General features: G+C 46.0%; 1 protein-coding gene across 3 annotated transcripts in view; it reads left to right on the top strand.

Moving 5' to 3' along the window:
• Nucleotides 1-19,216, top strand: part of BCL11A (BCL11 transcription factor A) — a 267,794-nt gene that overhangs the window by 92,932 nt on the left and 155,646 nt on the right. Inside the window, exon 1 of one of the 3 annotated variants that reach the window (XM_083733296.1) lies at nt 12,200-12,851. The exons of 1 other annotated variant lie outside the window; for it this stretch is intronic. In XM_083733296.1, coding sequence (XP_083589422.1) covers nt 12,797-12,851 — 55 coding nt within the window. In that variant the 5' untranslated portion in view covers nt 12,200-12,796. Of the gene's footprint in view, nt 1-12,199; nt 12,852-19,216 lie in introns of those variants that run through there. One more of the 3 variants, XM_083733298.1, reaches the window with a different exon arrangement.

Here is a 19,216-nt window from a genome sequence, read left to right as displayed (position 1 = left end):
AGGAAAACCCAGGCATATAGCAGGCCATATCAGAAATGTTGAAATTTTTTGGTGATTTTCCTAAAATATAGGTTTAAAAACTTTTGAAATATGGCAACCATAGCATAGATAGTCCGGCCTTGCTTTTACTTTTGAGCACAACATTTGCACTTATGAACCTCTTGGCATCAGCACTATGGGGTTTGGCAGCTAGTAGGTGTGTGTGGATTGCAGCAACGTTATTGTAATTTGCAAACCCTTCAGAGAATTTGACCTTGTCCCTCAAAGCCATTGAGTGTATACTCTCAACACACTCATTGTCTAGTATTTCATCAATGAAAGCAGATGTTTATATTTTTGCTTTATGGGAGGAGTGCTACACTAAAAGTAGTATAGTGTCCTGATGTAGGGAACTAATAGTCCCACTCTACTCTTCTTTGATCAGACCAGACCTGGAGTACACCTGGAGTGTCCAGTTCTGGGTACCACAATTTAAGAAGGATATTGACAAGCTGGAACATGTGCAGAGGAGGACAACCAAGATTATCAAGGGTTTGGAAAGCAAGCCTTATGAGGAACGGTTGAGGGAGTTGGGTATGTTTAGCCTGGTAAAGAGGAGACTGGGAGGAGATATGATAGCCATCTTCAAATATCTAAACAGCTTTCACATGGAGGATGGAGCAAGCTTGTTTTCTCCTGCTCAAGAGGTTAGGACCTGAACCCACAGATTCCAAATACAAGAAAGGAGATTCTGACTAAACATCAGGGAAACCTTTCTGACAGTAAGAGCTGTTTGGCAAGTGCATCTCCTTCCTTGGAGGTTTTTAAGCAGAGGTTGGATGGCCATCTGCCATGTGTGCCCTTGTTGAGATTCATGCATTGCAGGAGGGGTGGACTAGATGTTCCTCAGAATCACTTCCACTCTACAATTCCATGGTTCTATGTAAGGGCAAATATAAGTAGATTTGTCTCATTTGGTGGTATTTTTAAGACAATCTCACCAGCATTTACTTCAGTAGATCAATTGGGATTTTTAGTAGACGTGAGAACATTGGAATAGGTTCAGGGCACATTTGTATCTCACTGTCCTTCAGTTTGCCTGGTGGATCTGCTCTTTAGGCTAAAACCAAGCAATACAACAGACTGGATGTGGAAAGTGGCATAAGATGTGCTCTACCTTCCACTGTGCCCAGAACCCAAAGCTTGTGATGAGCTTTCAGTATCGATGCTCACATTAATAATGTGATGGATGGATACACTGGGATCTGACTCTTCACTGCTTTGCATGCAGAAGGTCTGAGGTTCAACTCCTGGCATCTTTGGTTAAAAGGAATTGGGTAGCAGATGCTGATAATGCCTCTTTCTGCCCCAGAGTGATGCTGCCAGTTAGATGTTCTCAAACTGCAATCCATGGACCGCTGGAGGTCTGCAAGCTCCATTCAGCTGTAGAAAAGTTTTTTAACAGTTCAGAATATCTATCCATACTTTACCTTGCAATCAATTATATTTTTTTCTGTTGGAGATTAAGACGGTTTGGACCAGGGCCTTTATCTATAATGTGGTATGTTCATTACTTGCCACCTCTCAAGTCCAAATATAGAAATAAGCTGAATGCTGAATCTCAAAAACATCCATTGAATTAGGAAGGGAAACTGCAGTTATTAAATTATGAGTAATGTATGTGCTTTGATTTGTAGAAAAAAGGTTTATTAAGTGGTATGTTGGGTATGTTGCAACACCCCCCCTCCCCATAATTTTAAAGTGGCCCACCTACACACAAAAAAGTTTGAGAACAGCTGGATTAGATGAACAAATAGTCTATTGTGATTTCAGGCAGCATCCTATATTTTATTTATTTAAACATTTATATATCTCTTTTTTTCTCTCAAAGCAGTTTGCAATCTCCAAAAAACAAACCAACCACAAACCCAAGTCCACTTAACAATAAAATATGAAAACACAGAGTAGGACACAGCTGAACAATAAACCAGCTTAAAAATGGAGTGCAGAAACAATATAAAACCTAATACAGGGCATAGAAGCACTATTACATACTAGTAAGACATAAAAACCAACAAGAGTAAAAAACCACAGAAATACGAAATGCTAATTTGGGAATTGTAAACAAAGACCATTGAAATTTTGGAGTGTGCGTAATGTGCATGTTTTGCCATCATGTTTGATTAAATGTCTCCTTCACACGTGCAAGGCACTGGCTTGATGATCGAGTGACAAAACTGGCACGTGTGAACCACTCTCAAAGGCTGAGTAATTAGCGAAGAGCGGCCAAGTGGAATTGACCACGCATGTCTCCATGGACCAGTCCTGAATTATCTGAAGTGCATCCAAGCCTCGCCCCACCGCAGCACTTCCACGCCGTTTGCTGCGGGAGCCCCCCAGAAACAACCGTGCAACCCCCAGCTCGGGAGGCGACTTGGAAGCTGCTTGTTTTCTCGTCTTAAGACCCGGAGCTGAAAGCACTTCTCACCATCAAAGAAAGCAATTCTCGCTCTCCAAACTCTGCAACCCGCCTCGGAAAGGTTAGGTCCGGAGGCCACGCTGGAAGTGCTTCTTAGTGAAAAGATTGGGAAATCCTGCATGATACAGGTTCGCTCTCAGCCCTGTCCCGGTTTTTTGTTGTTTAACTCCATGCATTGCCATATATATCTTTATTTCCACTTTCTAAATACTGATGTATAAGGCGCCGCGTGAATGGAGAAACGTGTGTTTTTAAAAAATAAAAAATGATGAACGTAGAATCCATTATATGCAAAGGGATCACTATAGGGAGCACATTTGCAGCCCGGGCCCGCTTAAGAGATGCCGGGAAGGGTCGTAGCTCAGCGGCAGAGAATTTGCATTGGACGCAGATGGTCGCAGGTCCAACCCCCGGCATCTCCAGGTAAGGTGGAGAGTTCATTCTGAAACTTTGGATAAACCGCTGCCAAGTCAGTGTAGACTATACTGACCAATAGTCTGATATGGATAAATTCGACACCTTCTTGCCACGCGCTTACGTTGCTGTGTTGAGAGTAAGTCCCGCTGAACTCACCAAAGGAAGCGCACAAAAGATTCCAGCCTTAGACATTTTTGAAAGCTCAGACCTTTCCTGGGATAAAGATAAAATAAGACCCCACAGAATTTAGTGAGTTCGATCAACCAGACGCGCAGACCAAGACTGTCTGTACAGTAATGACTTGAAAGTAAGCCCTACGGTGACCAACGGTGCTTAAGCCCCATATATAAGTGCGCACAGGATTGCTGTCCGAATACCTCAATCTGAGGCCTGTTGTGTTCCAATGGCGCTTACTCTCGTGCAAGGTAGGGTTATGATTGCAGCCTTAACGTGCTACACGTCAGCTGGATCGTGGCAAGAAGACTCAACCAGAGTTTGTCCGTTTCAAAGCCGAGGTCCTAGCTGGGAGTACCTGGTGTGTTTGTGTATATAACCTTGTGTCATTAAAAACGAATAGGAACAACTTGCACGCACACCCCTGTCTGTCTGACCAAGGGTGTTTGCACGTTACATTGAAGGAACACAATCTCTGTACACAAATGGTCGAGGTGCACATGTACACGGTTATTCATATGCCACCTTCATGGAGTGAACAGTATAGGCGGTATTCACATGTTAACTTTCCAGGAATCTGCAGCTGAGCTGTTCAAATCAAGTGTACACTCCGTCGTACAAACAGCAAACCCATTGTATCTGTGTTCAGTGCAGCGTGTGAACACGTCTTCTGTCTTTCTAGATAGAGGGGTGTGTGTGTGTAATTTTGATTGAATTCCCACCCCCGTCAGGTTAGCCGGTTTCAGGAAAAGAACCTCTATTTTTTAAAAAAAGTAGGTGGGAGAAGAAAGGTGTTTTGGTTTTTTCTAAGGGCATAGCCACACCTCAGATCTAAGCAGGACGAAAGCCCCAGGGTGTCCAGGAGAAAGTTGTGGGGAGGGACGGAAGTAAAGGGTCTGTAACAGAATCCGTGCAGGCCTAGAGGTGGGGAACAGTGGCGTAGCGTGGGTTGTCAGCACCCGGGGCAAGGCAAGTAATTTGTGCCCCCTAACCCGTGGATTTGCGCCCCCTAACCCGTGGAATTGCGCCCCCTAACCCTAACCCCCAGATGTTGCGCCCGGTGCGGCCGCCCCCCTGCACCCCCCACGCTACGCCACTGGTGGGGAACCTGTGGCCCTCCAGATGTTCTCCAGCTCCCATCATCTCTGGCGACTGACCTGCTGTCTGGTGCTGATGGGAGCAGGAGTACAGCAAAATCTGGAGGGCTACAGAAGCCTTGGTGTAAGTTGTGCGAAGCTGAACAACAACTTCGCCCTTGTGCGAAGCTAAACAACCACACCAGGGGGAGCTAACGTGGTGTCAGGAGTGCCAGCTTGGCCCCGCGACCGTGGATGCCCGGGGCAGTGGGTGCCATGTAGCGTGCATGGCCCTGGCACCGACATTTGTGGGTGCCTGACCCCATGTGTGTGCTCGGCTCAGGCACCCAGAGTTGGCACCTGTGCTGGTGCTCTCCAGGGGTTATGGGCTGCTACTCCCTTAAGCCCCAGAAAGCAAAGCCAGTGGTGGAAGTGGAACCCCTCTCCCCCCCCCCGAACCTGGAGGGCACCACACTGACGACCCCTGGTTTCTCTGTAGTGCTATATATAGAGGCACGCCGTGTAAAAATCATCGGCTCTTTTGTCTTCGCCACCATCCAGCAACAGCGCCTCCGCTCCAGGAAACTAGAATCTATGCAGCTCACTCCCACTTTGTTTACTCGGAAGTAAGTCCCTTTGAGTTCCAGGGGGCTTACTCCGGGGTAAGCGTGAGTAAGAGATCCGGGTCCTGGAGCCGGCCAGGCCCGGCAACAAATGGTGCCTTTTAGAGGAGGCTTGGCATATCTTTTAATAGAGCAGCATCCTTATCCTTCCTTCGCCCCGCCCCAGCACCGAAAGCTCCAGAGAAAGATTGTTCCCCTCCCCTTTCTTTTAAAGAAAATGTACCCTATAGAGGAATAGGCAGGCCGATCTGCTTGCAAGTGATCATTGTTCAGGCTTTTTTCACCCACGCGCCTGCCCTTTTTGGGGGAGACGCAAAGAACATCAAGGCAGCCCCTGAAATGTAGCCACACATGCAGGGGGTTGCTGGTGAGGACTGGCATTTAAAGGGACGGTTCAGCCAGCCGTGTATTCTAACTCGGGAGAACTGGGCACCAGGTTCACACGGGCGAGGAAGACACCGGCCCAGCCACCTCTTGAGAGAGACAGAATTATCTAAATGCTTTCCTTGAGGATATGTATTCTGTACAAATCTAGAATACCAGGGAAGTGTAATTTCCACTTCTCTTATTCAAGGCAGGCAGGATAGTGAGACAGGAAAACAGATGTTGTAGTCCTAGGCACCTTACCCCACAGAGCCTCAGTGGGGCTTGCTTCTGGTAAGCAACAAGCATAGGATGGGGGTGTCAGGCCCATTAGCTTCAGTGGGCGAGTTGAGCACAATTTTTCAAGGCTTCCCACCGAAAACAGTGGGATTTAAGAGTGCTTAACTTTGGCTGCACACACACTGCTTTGTACACGCCCTGGAAGGAAAGGTGTGCGACGAGCTGTGGAATTCAGACTAGTCCCTCTTTAACTTTCCCCTTCCCTCCCTCCTGCCATCTTGAACACACGCTGTGCATGCTTTTTTTTCCAAAAACTACGCGCACCCATCTACCCACAGCACGTCTGTTGTGTGCAGATATTGTAAAGGAATACTGTATACAAGCAGAACTTTTTAACCTTCAAACAGTCAGATCCGATGCATGTTTACTCAGAAGTAACAGCCACAGAATTCAGGGGAACTTGTTCCCATGAGTACCCACACGCATATACACATCACTGACCACATAACTTACGAACGTCTGCATACGCGTATATACAGTGTACACACACACACGCATGCTTACAAATAACCTGTATGTGCCCACATGCAATGTATACGTCTCGCTCTCGGTTCATTCAGAAGCAGTTTTATCTATCGAGAGACCCTTCTGACTGCAAAGGGTTCCTACGAATGGATTCTTTTGGGTGTTAATTTTCGAGGAAGTTTCCTTGCGCTTGCGCACATCTCCCCGGGGCGTGGCTACGTATAACTTTTTTGGGGGGAGGGGGGTCTCCTGTCCCAAACTAGAAACAGTCTCCTGGGCGCGCCTCACTCTCTTCAGAAGATTCCAACTTCCATGCCCCGAGCGCCTTTCTTTCCGTTGGACTGCGATCACCCTCCATCACCTCTTGAATTTTGCTCCCCAGGGAACCCAGCTGTTTAGCAAAGAACATTTGCTTGCCATTTAATCCTTGGGTTCCAATTCCTCCTTCACCTCCGACAACAGGAAAAAAAACGTGTTTTGCTGTTTCTTCCTGGATTTAAAACCCGAAGCAAAACACTGGAAAACAGAGGAGGGAGGAATGTGGAAGTTATGCTAACCTGTAGTTCTGCGTGAAAGCAAGCATGGTGTTAGGCTGAGGGCAAGATTCACGGATCCTCTCTCCCTCCCTCCCTCCCTCCCTCTCTCTGTGTGAGTGTGACACGTTTCTTGTAGCAGGGTTTGGGTGTGTGGATTACACGTGGAAGGGGCTGGTAGTGGAGGGGGTATGACGCGCAATCTCAGCTGCTTTTGGAGGGCTGGTGACTCTCCCGCTTTACGCTCCATGGCATCCTTACCCGAGGACAAACCTCCTGAACAACGCGAGGCTTACTTCCGAATAAACGTCAATAGTCTCGGGCTTGTAAGTCTCCTTTCTAACGGATTTAGCAGCTGGACAAGCGCCAAGAACCCTCTTCCTTTGGGCAGACAAAGCGCGCGCGCGCTTTACTCGCTAACTGTCCAGAAGGAAATCTGACCCACCCACAAAACCAGAGACTATGTTGCTTCAGATATTTTTCAGCATTTATTTCCATCCTTCAGAGCGACAAGTGCGAAGGAGCACTTTAAATTTCCTGTGCTATTGGCTTGTGCGTTATTTGTGCACTGTTTATTTTTTAGAGCTTGGTACATAACCCCTCGTTTTGTGGCTCGCTCTCTGCTGGAGATCCTGAGCACTCTTTCTTCGGAGTAAAGCCATATAGAATCCAACATATTTTCCTTGCCAAGAATGCAGGGTACTTTGGAAGGAAGTCGCACCTGAAAATGTCAATGGACTGTCCGAATGAGCAATACGCTTAAGGCGAAACTGTTTTACTCGGAAGCAAATCCCACTGACTACTAGATGAAGTGAGCAATTGGGGTTCCGCTCTGTGCTTTACCACTTTCGCTGTCCCAAAAAAATATATTAGTAATTTCAGGGTCCTCTCATGTTCCCAACACCTTTCCTGCCCATTTGGTCCAGACATCCCTCCCTTTTCACCTTATACTGTGTAATTCTCTCTCTCTCTCTCTCTCTCTCTCTCTCTCTCTCTCTCTCTCTCTCTCTCTCTGTATGTGTGTGTGTTTTGGTTCCGACGCTGATGTTCTGTTCCTGCATCTCTTCATCTTGTATCACTGCCTCTCATGGCCTGCTTTGCAGCTTCTTTTTCTTCCTGTCATCTTATCTATCCATCGATCCATCCATCCATCTATCAATTTATCTATGCGCGCGTCCTGGGCGCGCGCGCGCACACGGAGCCATTCCAAGCGGATGTCATTTTTCACTCCCAACACTTCTCGCCTGAGAAGCGCAAAAGAGTGAGGAGGAAGAGACGCGAGAAGCGGGGAGGGGGGTGGAAAAGGCTCCTCTGGGGATGCTGACCAGCTTCTCTTTGCTGTGTGCCCTTTGAAAATATAGTTTATTATTATTATTATTATTATTATTATTATTATTATTATTATTATTATTAAAACCAGTTTGTTGCTTAAGTGCGCCCCCTGGTCTTCCTGTTCTGAAGAAGGGCTGCAGGGCTGGAGAAGGTATACCAAGGAAGGTCCCCTCGCCTGCGTCCCAAGCTCAGCCACCGGGAGAATCCAGCCTGTCGATTCTAGGGGGGAGCCGTTGCTGTGCTGCCGCCAGACGCGCTGCAAGCAAGGAAAGCAGCAGCCGCGGTTGAAAGTGACCATCGGCCGGTCTGCTTCCAGTCCACCGGGAGCTTTTTCTCTCCCCACAAATCGGTGTTTCTCTGATTTTTAAACGGGCGCAGATGATCCCCTTAGGTTGCAATCCTAACCGTGCCTCCTCAGAAGTAAGACCTATTGAATCTCATGGGGCTCACTCCTGGGTAGGTCGGGTTAGGAGCGTAGCCTTATTCGCCTTGTCCACGCAAAGAATGCCCCACTGATGTAAGTGGGAACGCCGGTGGTGATGATGATGATAATAATAATAATAATAATAATAAAAACCTCAAGTAACATTGGGTCAGAACTGCAGCATCCATTCCTCTCTATGCGCACTTTGTGAGGCCCATTTAACTCAAGGGGACTTGCTTCCGAGTAAACATGCAGAGGCTCAGGCTGCCTGAAGCCGCCATCATATGCACACTTACATGGGAGTAAGCCCATCCTTCAGAGTATAGATGCATAGCACCGGACTGTCATCATCAAATCTCACATATAACACATGCGTGCTAGTTGCAACATATAAATTCCACAGCTGTCTCCATCTCTTCCCCCAAATTACTAGAAGTTTATACGCAACATTGGATCCGCAGCTCGGTGTCCCAGACGGTTCCAGCCCCCTTCATCTCCCCGCCCGCACCCCCCCACCCCCGACTGCAGCTTAACGTCATTATTGACAATTTGGCGTGATAAAACCTCCGCTTACAGCCCCGGCAAGTCGCTCTGTTTCCTTCCCTGGGATACATCGATTCCTCGGAAGCCCCGTCCTTTCCGATGCTTTTCTGTCTTCTTTTAGAGCGTTCTCTAAAAGAGCGTCGATTTTCCCTTCCTCTGACTTCGAGTCCTGCCCGCGTTGGAAGGCAAACCATTTCTTCCCCCTTCGCTGCATCTCTTCGTCTTAACCCGATCAGATTCTGGTTCTGGGAGGCGCAAGTGTGTGAGAGAGGGAATTTAAAAAAGCCTTTTTCAAAGGAGAGAAGCCTGTGTGTGTGTGTGTGTGTGTGTGTGTGTGTGTGTGTAAAAGTATGAGTCGTGAGCTCAAGCATTACAGTACTCTGATCCTAACCACAGCTGCAATCCTATACCTCCTTGCCTGGGTGTAAGTCCCACTCAGTGGTCTGAGTAGACACGCTTAGGATCGCACTGCAAACTACTTGGAAGTTAAGCTCAATTTAAAATAGCAAAATTTGCCACTTGAGTATTAAGCTGTGCGAGAAAACAAAACACTTCTGGATGTAACAGCTCGGGTGTCTCAGATGCAGAGTACAAAGGGGCTTTCCCTCGAGTAAGCAGAGACAGCTTTACAGTCTACTTTTGTGCTGGTGTGTAGCAGAAGCAACTTGTGCGTGTGTCAGTTCAGTCTGCCCGCGTGTCAGCGAGCTGCCATCCTCGAATGGGAGCTTGTGCTAATCCTTTGCGTGTGAGTCTGAGCCAGGGATACAGAGAGTTTGCATTAAGTTACCGGAGGGGAGGACGGAGAAGAGCCATTTTTGCTGTGCCTTTGAACCCATCGTGCTGCAGAGCGTGTGAAACTGGATGCGTGCGTGTTTGTGCGGGCAGAGCAATGAGCTTGCCTATGAGCGAGAGCCTAACGTGTGAATGAGGCAGCAGCTCCTGGGTGACCTCGTGTTAAGAAAGTTAGTTGGTGCCTGAAGAGGGAGGGGCGGTGGCGGGAGCTGCTCCCAGTCTCCCTTGAACTCTATGGGTCTTCAGTACGATTAGGCCTCCACTACATGATGGGCACGATCCAGCCAAAGTCCCGAGAGACAAGCATCCACGGAACTGAATTCTGAGGGCACGTTCCTAAGTCAGTGTGCAGCCTGAAGCAGTTTTGAATCCCGTTGATGGGCCTGCTTCAGAAGCACGTGCCGAAGACTGCAGCTCCCAAACGCCCTTACTAGTGAGTAAACCCCCTTGAATCAAGGGGGCTTCTTTCTCCACAAACAGGCTCAGCCTGCACGTTTTTCCCAAGGAGGCTTTCAACTGCTTAACTTTGGCTGGATCGTGGCCAGTCGGTACGTAGCGCTTTGGGTGGCGCTTGCGAAACGCGCTTTGCCCGGCCAGTGACACGCGTCGCCGCCGCCGCCGCCGCCGCCGCTGTATTATGCCTCTTCTTAGCTCAGCAAGACTTGCCCAAGCCCTGAGCGGGGTCTTCTCGCCCTTTGATTCTTGCAGACCCGCAGCTTTTTTCTTTTTTGGCATCCATTACTTAGATCAGGACCCACCAAGCCCATACTTCGGCAAGACCATTCCTTAGCCTTGCAATTTCCATGCATTTTTGGTGTGCGTGAAACGCATAAAGCTGCAACACCTTTCTTCTGCCCCCCCCAATCTACAGCTTCCTATCTGTCCTTCAATAAGGTTGCTTGCTGTTCTCCCCCTCTGCCCTATTTTGAACCTGAAACAATATAATTGGGGGGAAAATCACCAACGCCTTCTTCCAAAGTCCACTTCCCAGAGTTTACCTTTCCTTTCTCTTCCTCCTTCTCACCCAACCCCTCTCCTTCTATAATTTATATACTTTTCATGAAGAAAACTTTCCCTAAACTTTATCCTTTCCTATACTTGTGGATCTCGTTCTTCCATTTCCCCACCAAATAAAGGTTTTTTTTTTTGTTTAATTATTTTGATGGAGTGGGGGTCCTTTGCTGACCTTCAGCAGTGCTTCCCTTTCACCGTTCTACATTTTGAATACGGGCTTAATCGCTGGGAGACAGATGCACTCCCCCCTCCTTCGTCAATTTCAACTCCCCCTTGTCTGGTTCATCTAGTCTGCCTCTTACCTTTAAAACGTTACACCCTTTTTCTTCCCTTATTAGGTCTTCCCCCTTCAGTGCAATGTGGGTGGAGAATCACAAATGTGATTTCCTTCTCCATTTTTTCCTAATCTTTTTCCTCTTTTAAATATATACGTATAGTAGACACCCTGCTTTTTAAAAAACAACACTTAAAACATTTTCTCTTCCTTATACAGTATATATTTGTACAGTGCATTGTCAGGGACTGAAAATCCAGCCCCAGGGTTGCTTCCTCATTTACAATCAGGATCTGCAACCCACTTACTTCAGAGTAACCCTATTGTCTTCCCAAAAGAATGAACCCTCAATGCTGCTGCTGCTGCAACAGGTCAACTTCTAACTCTGCAACCTGTTCTAACCTGTCTGATATTGCTGCTGCTGCTGTTTTTCTCAGTAAGATTTCAATGCATAAACCCGGGCAAAAGATGGCTGTCACTGGCCTGCGGAGTGGGGCAGATGTGAGTTAGGATGGAGGAGTCAAGAAGGCTGGAAGATATTACGATCCTATGCATCTTTTCATCGAAGCAAAGTCGGCTGTTGTCAGTAGGGCTTCTTCTCAGGCTTTTAAGTATTCACTGGGTTACAGCGTCTACTCAGACGTAAACACCACTGAATTCAGTAGAACTAGCTCTCAGGAAAGTATGTACTATCACACGGCCTCTCCCTCCCAAGTGGACATTTTAAAGTGTGCGCGCTTTTGTCTGTTGCAGGGCGAGGGGATTCGAAACCCCTGCTGACCAGGGAGTTTTTATCTCTCCCGTGGGGCACTTCATTTCGCATTAATTCATGCCACGGCCACTTGCTTAGATTTAGACCAATTCGAGCGGTGTCCATGGATGCGAATCCTGACAAGCCAGGAGGAGCCTCCCTGGTTAGGAGCAGTGTACCTGCCGGCTGGAGCGAGGCAGGCGCGCGCCCACAAACACCGGCTCTGCCGTGTCAACTCCCCAGGGCCAACCCGCGCGACAACCCTGACATTCTAGGCACGCACTTCGCCCGATTGCCACCACTTCCCCCAAAAAACCCTTTTCTTTTTAATTGCACGGTCAATTGCGAGCAGCAACTCGCTGCGGAAAATATTTTAAAAAGGGGACACCGGCTTGCCGTGGCTTTTGACTTCAGAGATGTTTGTTCTCTTTACGCACTTTCCCCGCCCCTCTCCCTTTCTAGCTTTTAAATTTCCCTCCTGGCTTAATTTAAAAAAGAAAGGAAGGAAAGAGCCCCCCCCTCCCTTTCTTCCGAAACCAACGTGCCTCCTTTTCTTCTTGGTCACTCACTCTCTTGCTCCTGGGCTGGTGCGCGCCTTTACGCACGCCTCTCTCGCCTTCCCTCTGCCTCTCCACCCCCCCCCCCGTCTTCTACCACTCCTCCCTCCGGAGGAGCAGCCGCCGCCGCCGCGTGTGCCTGATGCCTCGGAGGGTAACCCCCCCTCCCTGGCCATTGGCTTGCCCTGCGCCGGGCTCCCCCCCCCTCACTCTTTTGCTTGATCATGTCCAGCCCCCGATGACTGTCCATTGGCGTGGCGCAGTCCTTCCCTCCTCCCCTTCCCTCCAGTTTCGCCCTGCCCATGTTTTCTATGTCTGTGTCCATCCAGTCGCTTGACGTTCAAGTTCGTAGGGACGTCACGTCCGCACTTGAACTTGCAGCTCAGGGGGGCTTTTTGCCATTTTTTTCATCTCTCTTTCTCTCTCTCTCTCCTTTCTCTCTCTCCTTTTTTTCCTCCCTCTCTCCCTCTTGCACAGAAAGGGGAAAAAAAGCAAAAGAAAAAAAAGCAAAGCCATGACTGCTATCCCACAATTCATCTTCCCCGCGCCATCTTTGTATTATTTCTAATTTATTTTGGATGTCAAAAGACATTGATGAAGATATTTTCTCTGGAGTCTCTTTCCTTGCACACCCGGCGCTTCCCGATGTGATCCGAGCGAGAGAGCTCCGCGCGCGCCCGCCCGAGCCACCAACACCACGATGTCTCGCCGCAAGCAAGGGAAACCCCAGCACTTAAGCAAACGGGAATTTTCACGTAAGTAAAACCTTCTCGCCTCCTTCCTTTCTACCTCCCCCTCCCTTGCAAGATGTAGAATATATATAAAATAATTACATTTGGTTTGCATTTTGCAAATTCCAACCTTTTGTGCATGCATTTTTTTTTTTTAGTTTTGCAAGGAACACAAAAAGCAACTCACCTTAAAACTCAGCCCCCCTCTTTTTATCGCTACCACCTAGATTACTTTTCAAATAAGCTCATGTTGGCAAGCACGCTGTCTCTCAAAGTTCCGTTTATTTTCTTCTTTCTTTCTCCAGTTGATTCGGCTATATTTTGCCGGAAGAGAGCGCGAGTGTGTGTGTGTGTGTGTGTGTGTGTGTGCGCGCGCGCCTGCAGCTTACAAATGAATTGCAACTTAAAGCAAGCGAGCAAAGACACATTTTTGTGTGCTTGCGAGGTGGGGTGGGGGGAGGCGAGCTTTTGAAAAAGGAGGAGGAAAAAAAGTGAGAAAAAGAGATGTGGACGGTTTGAACCGGGAGTCGATGCTCTCATTTCACACGGGCAAAGAGATCGAGATTAGGAACTCTTGGGGCGCCTTGTCATATAAGGAGACATTCCCCCTTTTTTTTCAAATCCCTCGGTGGAGCCCCCTTTTTTGTAGACACTAAAAGGTGCAAAAAGGGGGGACCTTCTCGCTGCTTCTTTTGTCTCCACTGGCGAGATCTGGGGTGGTGGGAGATCGCCCACCCCCACCCTTCGCTGCGTGTCCCGCTCCTTTCTCTCTCTTTCTCTCTCCCCCCACCGCCAAGCTCCGCGCAGCGAAAGGGCAACGAAGAGGGCAGACGTGGTGTCTGTTTTGGGCCGGAGATCGGCTGCTTTTCTCTGCTTCTACCGCCACGATTAAGCTCTCCTTCCTCCACAACACCGCACCCCCCCCAAGCTCTTACCAACAGTCTTTTTTCACCCCCTCCCTCCCCCTTCCCTCCTCAGCACCTAAACTCCTGCTTTGCAGAAACTTGGGTTTCTGCATGCATGGAGCGAAGAAGGCGAGAAAGATCGCCGCGCGTGTGTGTGTGTGTGTGTGTGTGTGAGAGAGAGAGAGGAATTCCCTTCCTCTCCCTTCCTCGTACTATTTTTTGGAAGATTTTCAAGAAAAAAAGAAAAAAAAAGTGGAAGTGGATTTTGATTGGGAAAAATCTCGTGTCTGAATGTTTACAAGCGCCTCGTGTGCTGCGGAGTCGCTGCCAGGAAAACAGAGCAGGAGAAGAAACGGCTTTGGAAAAGGGGGGAAATGAATACAACGTATACGCAGAGAGAGAGAGGCGCACAAATGCAAGCTATATAGATTTTCTGTTTAAAAAACCCAGAAGGCTAGATCCTGTTGTCTCTGATCACAATGGGAAAATGATTACCAAATAGTAATAATAATAATAATAATAATAAACAACCAACCAACCAACCAACCAACCAACCCAGTGTTAGACAACTCAGTACCAAAAGGGTTTTTTCGCTCTCCTATTTTTTATTTAAATGCTGATATTTATTTAATGGTGTGTTGTTGGTTTTTTTTGCAACGCACAGTCTTCCTTTCTCCCAGCCAAGCCGTGCACAAAAGCTTGAGCCGTGCTTGCTAGCAAACACAAAAGGGAAGTCTGGTCTGGACTTGAGATGGTTGGTTGAAGGCGGGCTGGCGAGGTGTGGGGGGTGGGGAGAGAAGAGAGGAAGAGATGAAATGTACAAGTAGTGTTTGCAAAAGAGAGAAATTTGCATGCTTTTTTTTTTGAAGGCAGGGGAGATGTTTTGTGGCCCTTTTCTAATTTGCAAGATTCAAGCCCCCTCCCGGGCTTTTGCAAAAGTTTGTATTGTAGCCTCTCTCTCCCCCCCCCCCCCATCCATAACCTCCGTCTGAATTGCAATGCAAAGTAATATCGCTTTTGCAACACATACGCTTAGTTGAAGTGACCCAGCGATAGATTTTAAAAGCAACACCCCCTCTCAAATTGCATGGGTTAAAGAAGATGTATTTTAAGAGCTTTCCCGCAGATTATTTTTCTATCTCACACCCCCTCTTCTGCTGATTTCCTACATTTTTTTAAGATGCAGAGCGGTGCGTTGTGTGTTGCAACATAACTGTCACACTTTAGGACGTCCTATCGCCACCCAAACACGTTGCGAGATTCTCCCTTCCTTCAGCCAAACTGATAACCTAATTTGACTCTTTATCTCCAACATACCATGGTGGGAGTGGGGGGGGGGTGAGGAAAGAAAGAGCAAAATGGTGCTTTTTTGGGGGGGGGAACTGTTCCCCGTGGAACCACCCCCACTTCAAGATTTGCAAACTAAACCCCCAACCTTAAATTCCCTGGCTTCCCACCCACCCCAAATTCCTAGAGATCTTAACAGTTTAAAAAAACGAATAGACACATACATAAAAATGCAACCTGTTTGTTTGTTTGTTTGTTTAAATGATATAGGGGAGTGAGCGTTTTAGGGGCACTAAGTACAGTTGCTCTGCAAGTTTTGCTTTTCCTGCCCCACCCCCAATTCTGAGCCTTGGGGCACAGGGTGGAAAAGGAGGAGTTTGGGGGGGGCGATCTGTGTGGGAGTGGAGTTAAAACAATTCTTTGCCTTTTTTAATTTTAAAAATGCATGTTTTAGCCACTAGGAGGCAGAGTCAGATCAAGAAACCCCAGCGAACTTGAACCTGATCCGTTTTGCTCCCATCTTTTAATTTTCTACATTTCTCGTTTGGCCAAGGAAGAAGGTGTGGGTGGGGTGCGCGTGTGAGTGTGTAGAGATCCCCCCCCTTCTCTCCCTCTTGCACCCAATAATTCCACCCCTCCTTCTTTGTCTTTAGTTTTTATCTTAGGGTAATGCTTAAGCTTCCAAATTGCACCTTTACAAGCAGTCCTCCTTCCAGAATATATCTGTTAAAAGCTTTCATTCTTCCTGTGAGACCCACTCCTACTCCAGAGAAATCCTCTCGCCGCCTGCCCACGTTAAGAAAAAAACAAAAAACGGCGAAATTAAAAAGAGGGAAATAGTTGATCCTTTGACACTTGCATTTCCCCTGTCATACCCTCTTATTAAACATGTCCTATATAAAACACTTAAGTACAGACCAAGCAGTGTGAGACAACCCTCCTCAAGACATATGGTCAAATCATTCCCACAGATGCACCTTAGATTGTTAAAAAGAAGGCAAACTCTGCAAAGATGCCAGGATGTTTTCTTCCCGGCGACTTTTTGGTTCTTTGGCCTGACTTGCAAGAGCATCTGCTTTTGTTTGGGTGGCTTGGTGGGGATCTGTTATCCGCCCCCTCCCTTTCCCCGGACCCTATTTGAAAGCTGATCGCTGCTTTTGAAAATAAATAGAGCTGGGTTTTTGTTTTTAAAGTAGATCCAAAAGAGAACGGCTGGCCCCAGTCAAGGAGGCCAGGAAATACCTTGGCTTGTCTTGCACGTGTTTGCAGATGAGGCTTCCCTGCCTAGCACTTCTCCCCCCTCCCCATTGTGTTTTCCGCTCTTTCCCAAGTTCGCTTCCAGATCTCTGCTCACCTCAATACTACACGGTCACTCCTTTTATTTTTTCGTGCGTGTTTTAATTCATCCTCCTTCCACTTCTTCAGCTCCGCTTTCATGTGCTTCTTCAAACCACTAAACTAATCCTAGCATTCCCTTGGAAGCAAACTTGAATCTGGCTGACCGAATTTTATTTTTATTTTTATACACATATTTGTTTAAAAAATCTTTTTGGAGGGTGCTGTGTGTTTAGTTTCTCTCTGTTGTTTCTGGCTGAGGTTTCATTGCTTGTTCCTTGTAGATCCATTTTTTGAAAATGAAAGGCACATTTTAAAAAAATAAATAAATCAGGAACGTGCCCTCTTGTTTTTCTTTCCTTTTTTGTATCCTCCCTTCTGCTCTTTGGAAAGAAGTGGAAATCCATGGCCCCGTGAAATACTGAGGTATAATAATAATGAATAATAAACTCCTTATAAACAGCAGCTAAGATACCTATTTTTCTTGAGAATCCATTGATTTGAGCAGAAAAATCAAATGCACAAAATATAGTGGAAGTGGTGGTCACTGTAGAAAAAAAAAACTAGCATGCAAACCAGGATTAGCAGTAATAATAATAATAATAATAATTAATAATAAAGAATTAGGTGCTTGTGTTTTGCACCTGGTTTCAAATAACAGCAATACCATGCTTTCTCTGCTTTAGGAAAGCTTTTGGAGCAAGCTCTGTGCCAATCCTGTTTCAAACACTACGCTATCATTCTTCTTAATTAGCAATCATTTATGTTAAGAGCACCGAAAAATATGTGCAGGGTATGGGTTTTATATCTGTACATTTGAATATCTTGTTATTTTCAAGAACTTTGCCTCCTATAAAATTAATTGGCTGAATGCAGAGGTGTAATCAACAACGTTTTTCAGCTGCCTCTTCATTTACTGGTTTTGATGAGAATTCAACCGGTTTCATGGGCTTCACAAGAAATCTCTTTTGACGCCCATTATTTAGCATGATTTTTAACTGCCTGGAAAAAAGGTTCTGTCTCACCTTGCTAAACTATATTACTAATTTCACAAGCACTTCAGGCCTAAAATATTGCAGTTTTTTTTCTAATTGCTAGGGAGAAGTTGCTGTCGCTGAGAAATATTCAATTGTTCTGACATTTTTGCTGCTTAGACTGTGCTCTGAAGTTTGCAGCTGGGTTGGTAGTGATGGTGATTATTTCAAGTTTTAAGTGTGTTTCAAAGGGAGAACATGGCCTTGTGTTGCTTGCCACTTTGTAAAAATGCAGCATGATAATCTTTCTCCTGAAATAAAATAAAAATTGCAGATGTAGAAACACCCATATTCTCTCATTTGGACTATTAAATACTAACACACATGATTATGTCAGTGTACTATTTATGTCACTGTACTATTTATGGTCAAAGGATCTGATATGAAACCTCTGTACAGGAGAATTTACAGTATAAGTAAAAACCTAACCTCTATATTTCTGTAATTGACCTTATCTTAAATTAGGAGCAGAGCTTGAGGCAAAATATGTATATAGAGAGAGACTGTATCTGTAGGGTACTATTTGGAGTCCAGATACGAGAGCTGCAGTCTCTTAAAATATTGCACTATTCTGCATGGTTGGGAATTACTCTTCATTCCCCCTTCTTCCAAATACTCTGCCTAGATAGGACTGAAATAAATTTAACCTGAGTGTGCTGTAATTTTTTCATGCACTTTATCAAAATCTGTTCCAATATGGTGCAGTCAAATTAAAAATCTATTTTTTGATTCTCTGTGGCTTTAAGTTCATTAAACGTGAAATTGGCCGCATGCTAAAGAAGGTCAGGCTGATTAACTGTTGAGGTGTTGCGTCCTGCCACACTTTCCTTAACTAGCTGCGTTTGATATTTTGTAAGGACACAATTTCATGTTTGTAGTTGTAAGTCCTGGCTCGTAGATCCAGAGAAATACACTCTGGACTAGATTTTTCCCTATTTCCCTCTGAAAGACTCTTTTTGCCAGCAAAAAGTAACCAAAAAAAAATATGGAGTTGAGATTGAGAGCTTACTAATATGAATCTGCCTTGTTAAACTATCCACTGGCAATAGCGTGTGCAGAAACAAGCTCTTAATGGAGCTTTCTGGAGCTGGTTCAGGAAATTAATCAACTCTTGACAACATTAGGAAAGGTTGTTCAAATCTAAAGAAAGGACTTAACCACTCTGGTTATGAAAGCTGGAATTTAGTTGTCTTTATACAGATTTTTACCTTATCAAGGCCAGCAGTGTTAATACATTCTGAATGATTGGGGCATTCCTTTCTTGGGGGGGGGGACTGTTTGTGTGTGTGTGTGTGTAAATCCTACCTCAGGCTAATTGGCTTATTTTCTTACATCTACAAGAGTGCCTTATCTCTCAAAATTGTAAGGAACAATTGTTCGTAGATATATATTTGGATATAAAAATATGGGTGGTGTGGTTGAAAATCACTTTTAGAAAACACGACAATAATAATACGATGGGTCGATTTATAGAATCATTACAGATTACCTTTGATTTTTCTGTTTGTTGGATTATTTTAGAGAGTTGTTCTTGGCTATCCTCTGCATTTCTGCATGTACCTGTATATATGTGGCACAGAAATGTCCCTACGGAAAATGTAGGGCTCTTTGGGTGCTGTGTGCCACCTGTCAGGTGCTCAGACAAGCCTTTTTCATCATCTTGTGATGATACCTTCTTATAATATTCATGTACATGCATGTTTATGCATACCTGCACCGTAAAGCAAACACATACCATCCCTAACATATGATATAAGAGTGTAAGCACACGTGCACATTTTCAGTAAAATTAAAAAAAAATGTGCATGGGAATATAAAGAGATAACTT

This window comes from Podarcis gaigeae (genome assembly GCF_964106915.1).
Source record: "Podarcis gaigeae genome assembly, chromosome: 3".
Lineage (NCBI taxonomy): Eukaryota > Metazoa > Chordata > Lepidosauria > Squamata > Lacertidae > Podarcis > Podarcis gaigeae.
Note: the sequence above shows the minus strand (reverse complement) of the source record. Positions and strands in the feature narration are given on the sequence as shown.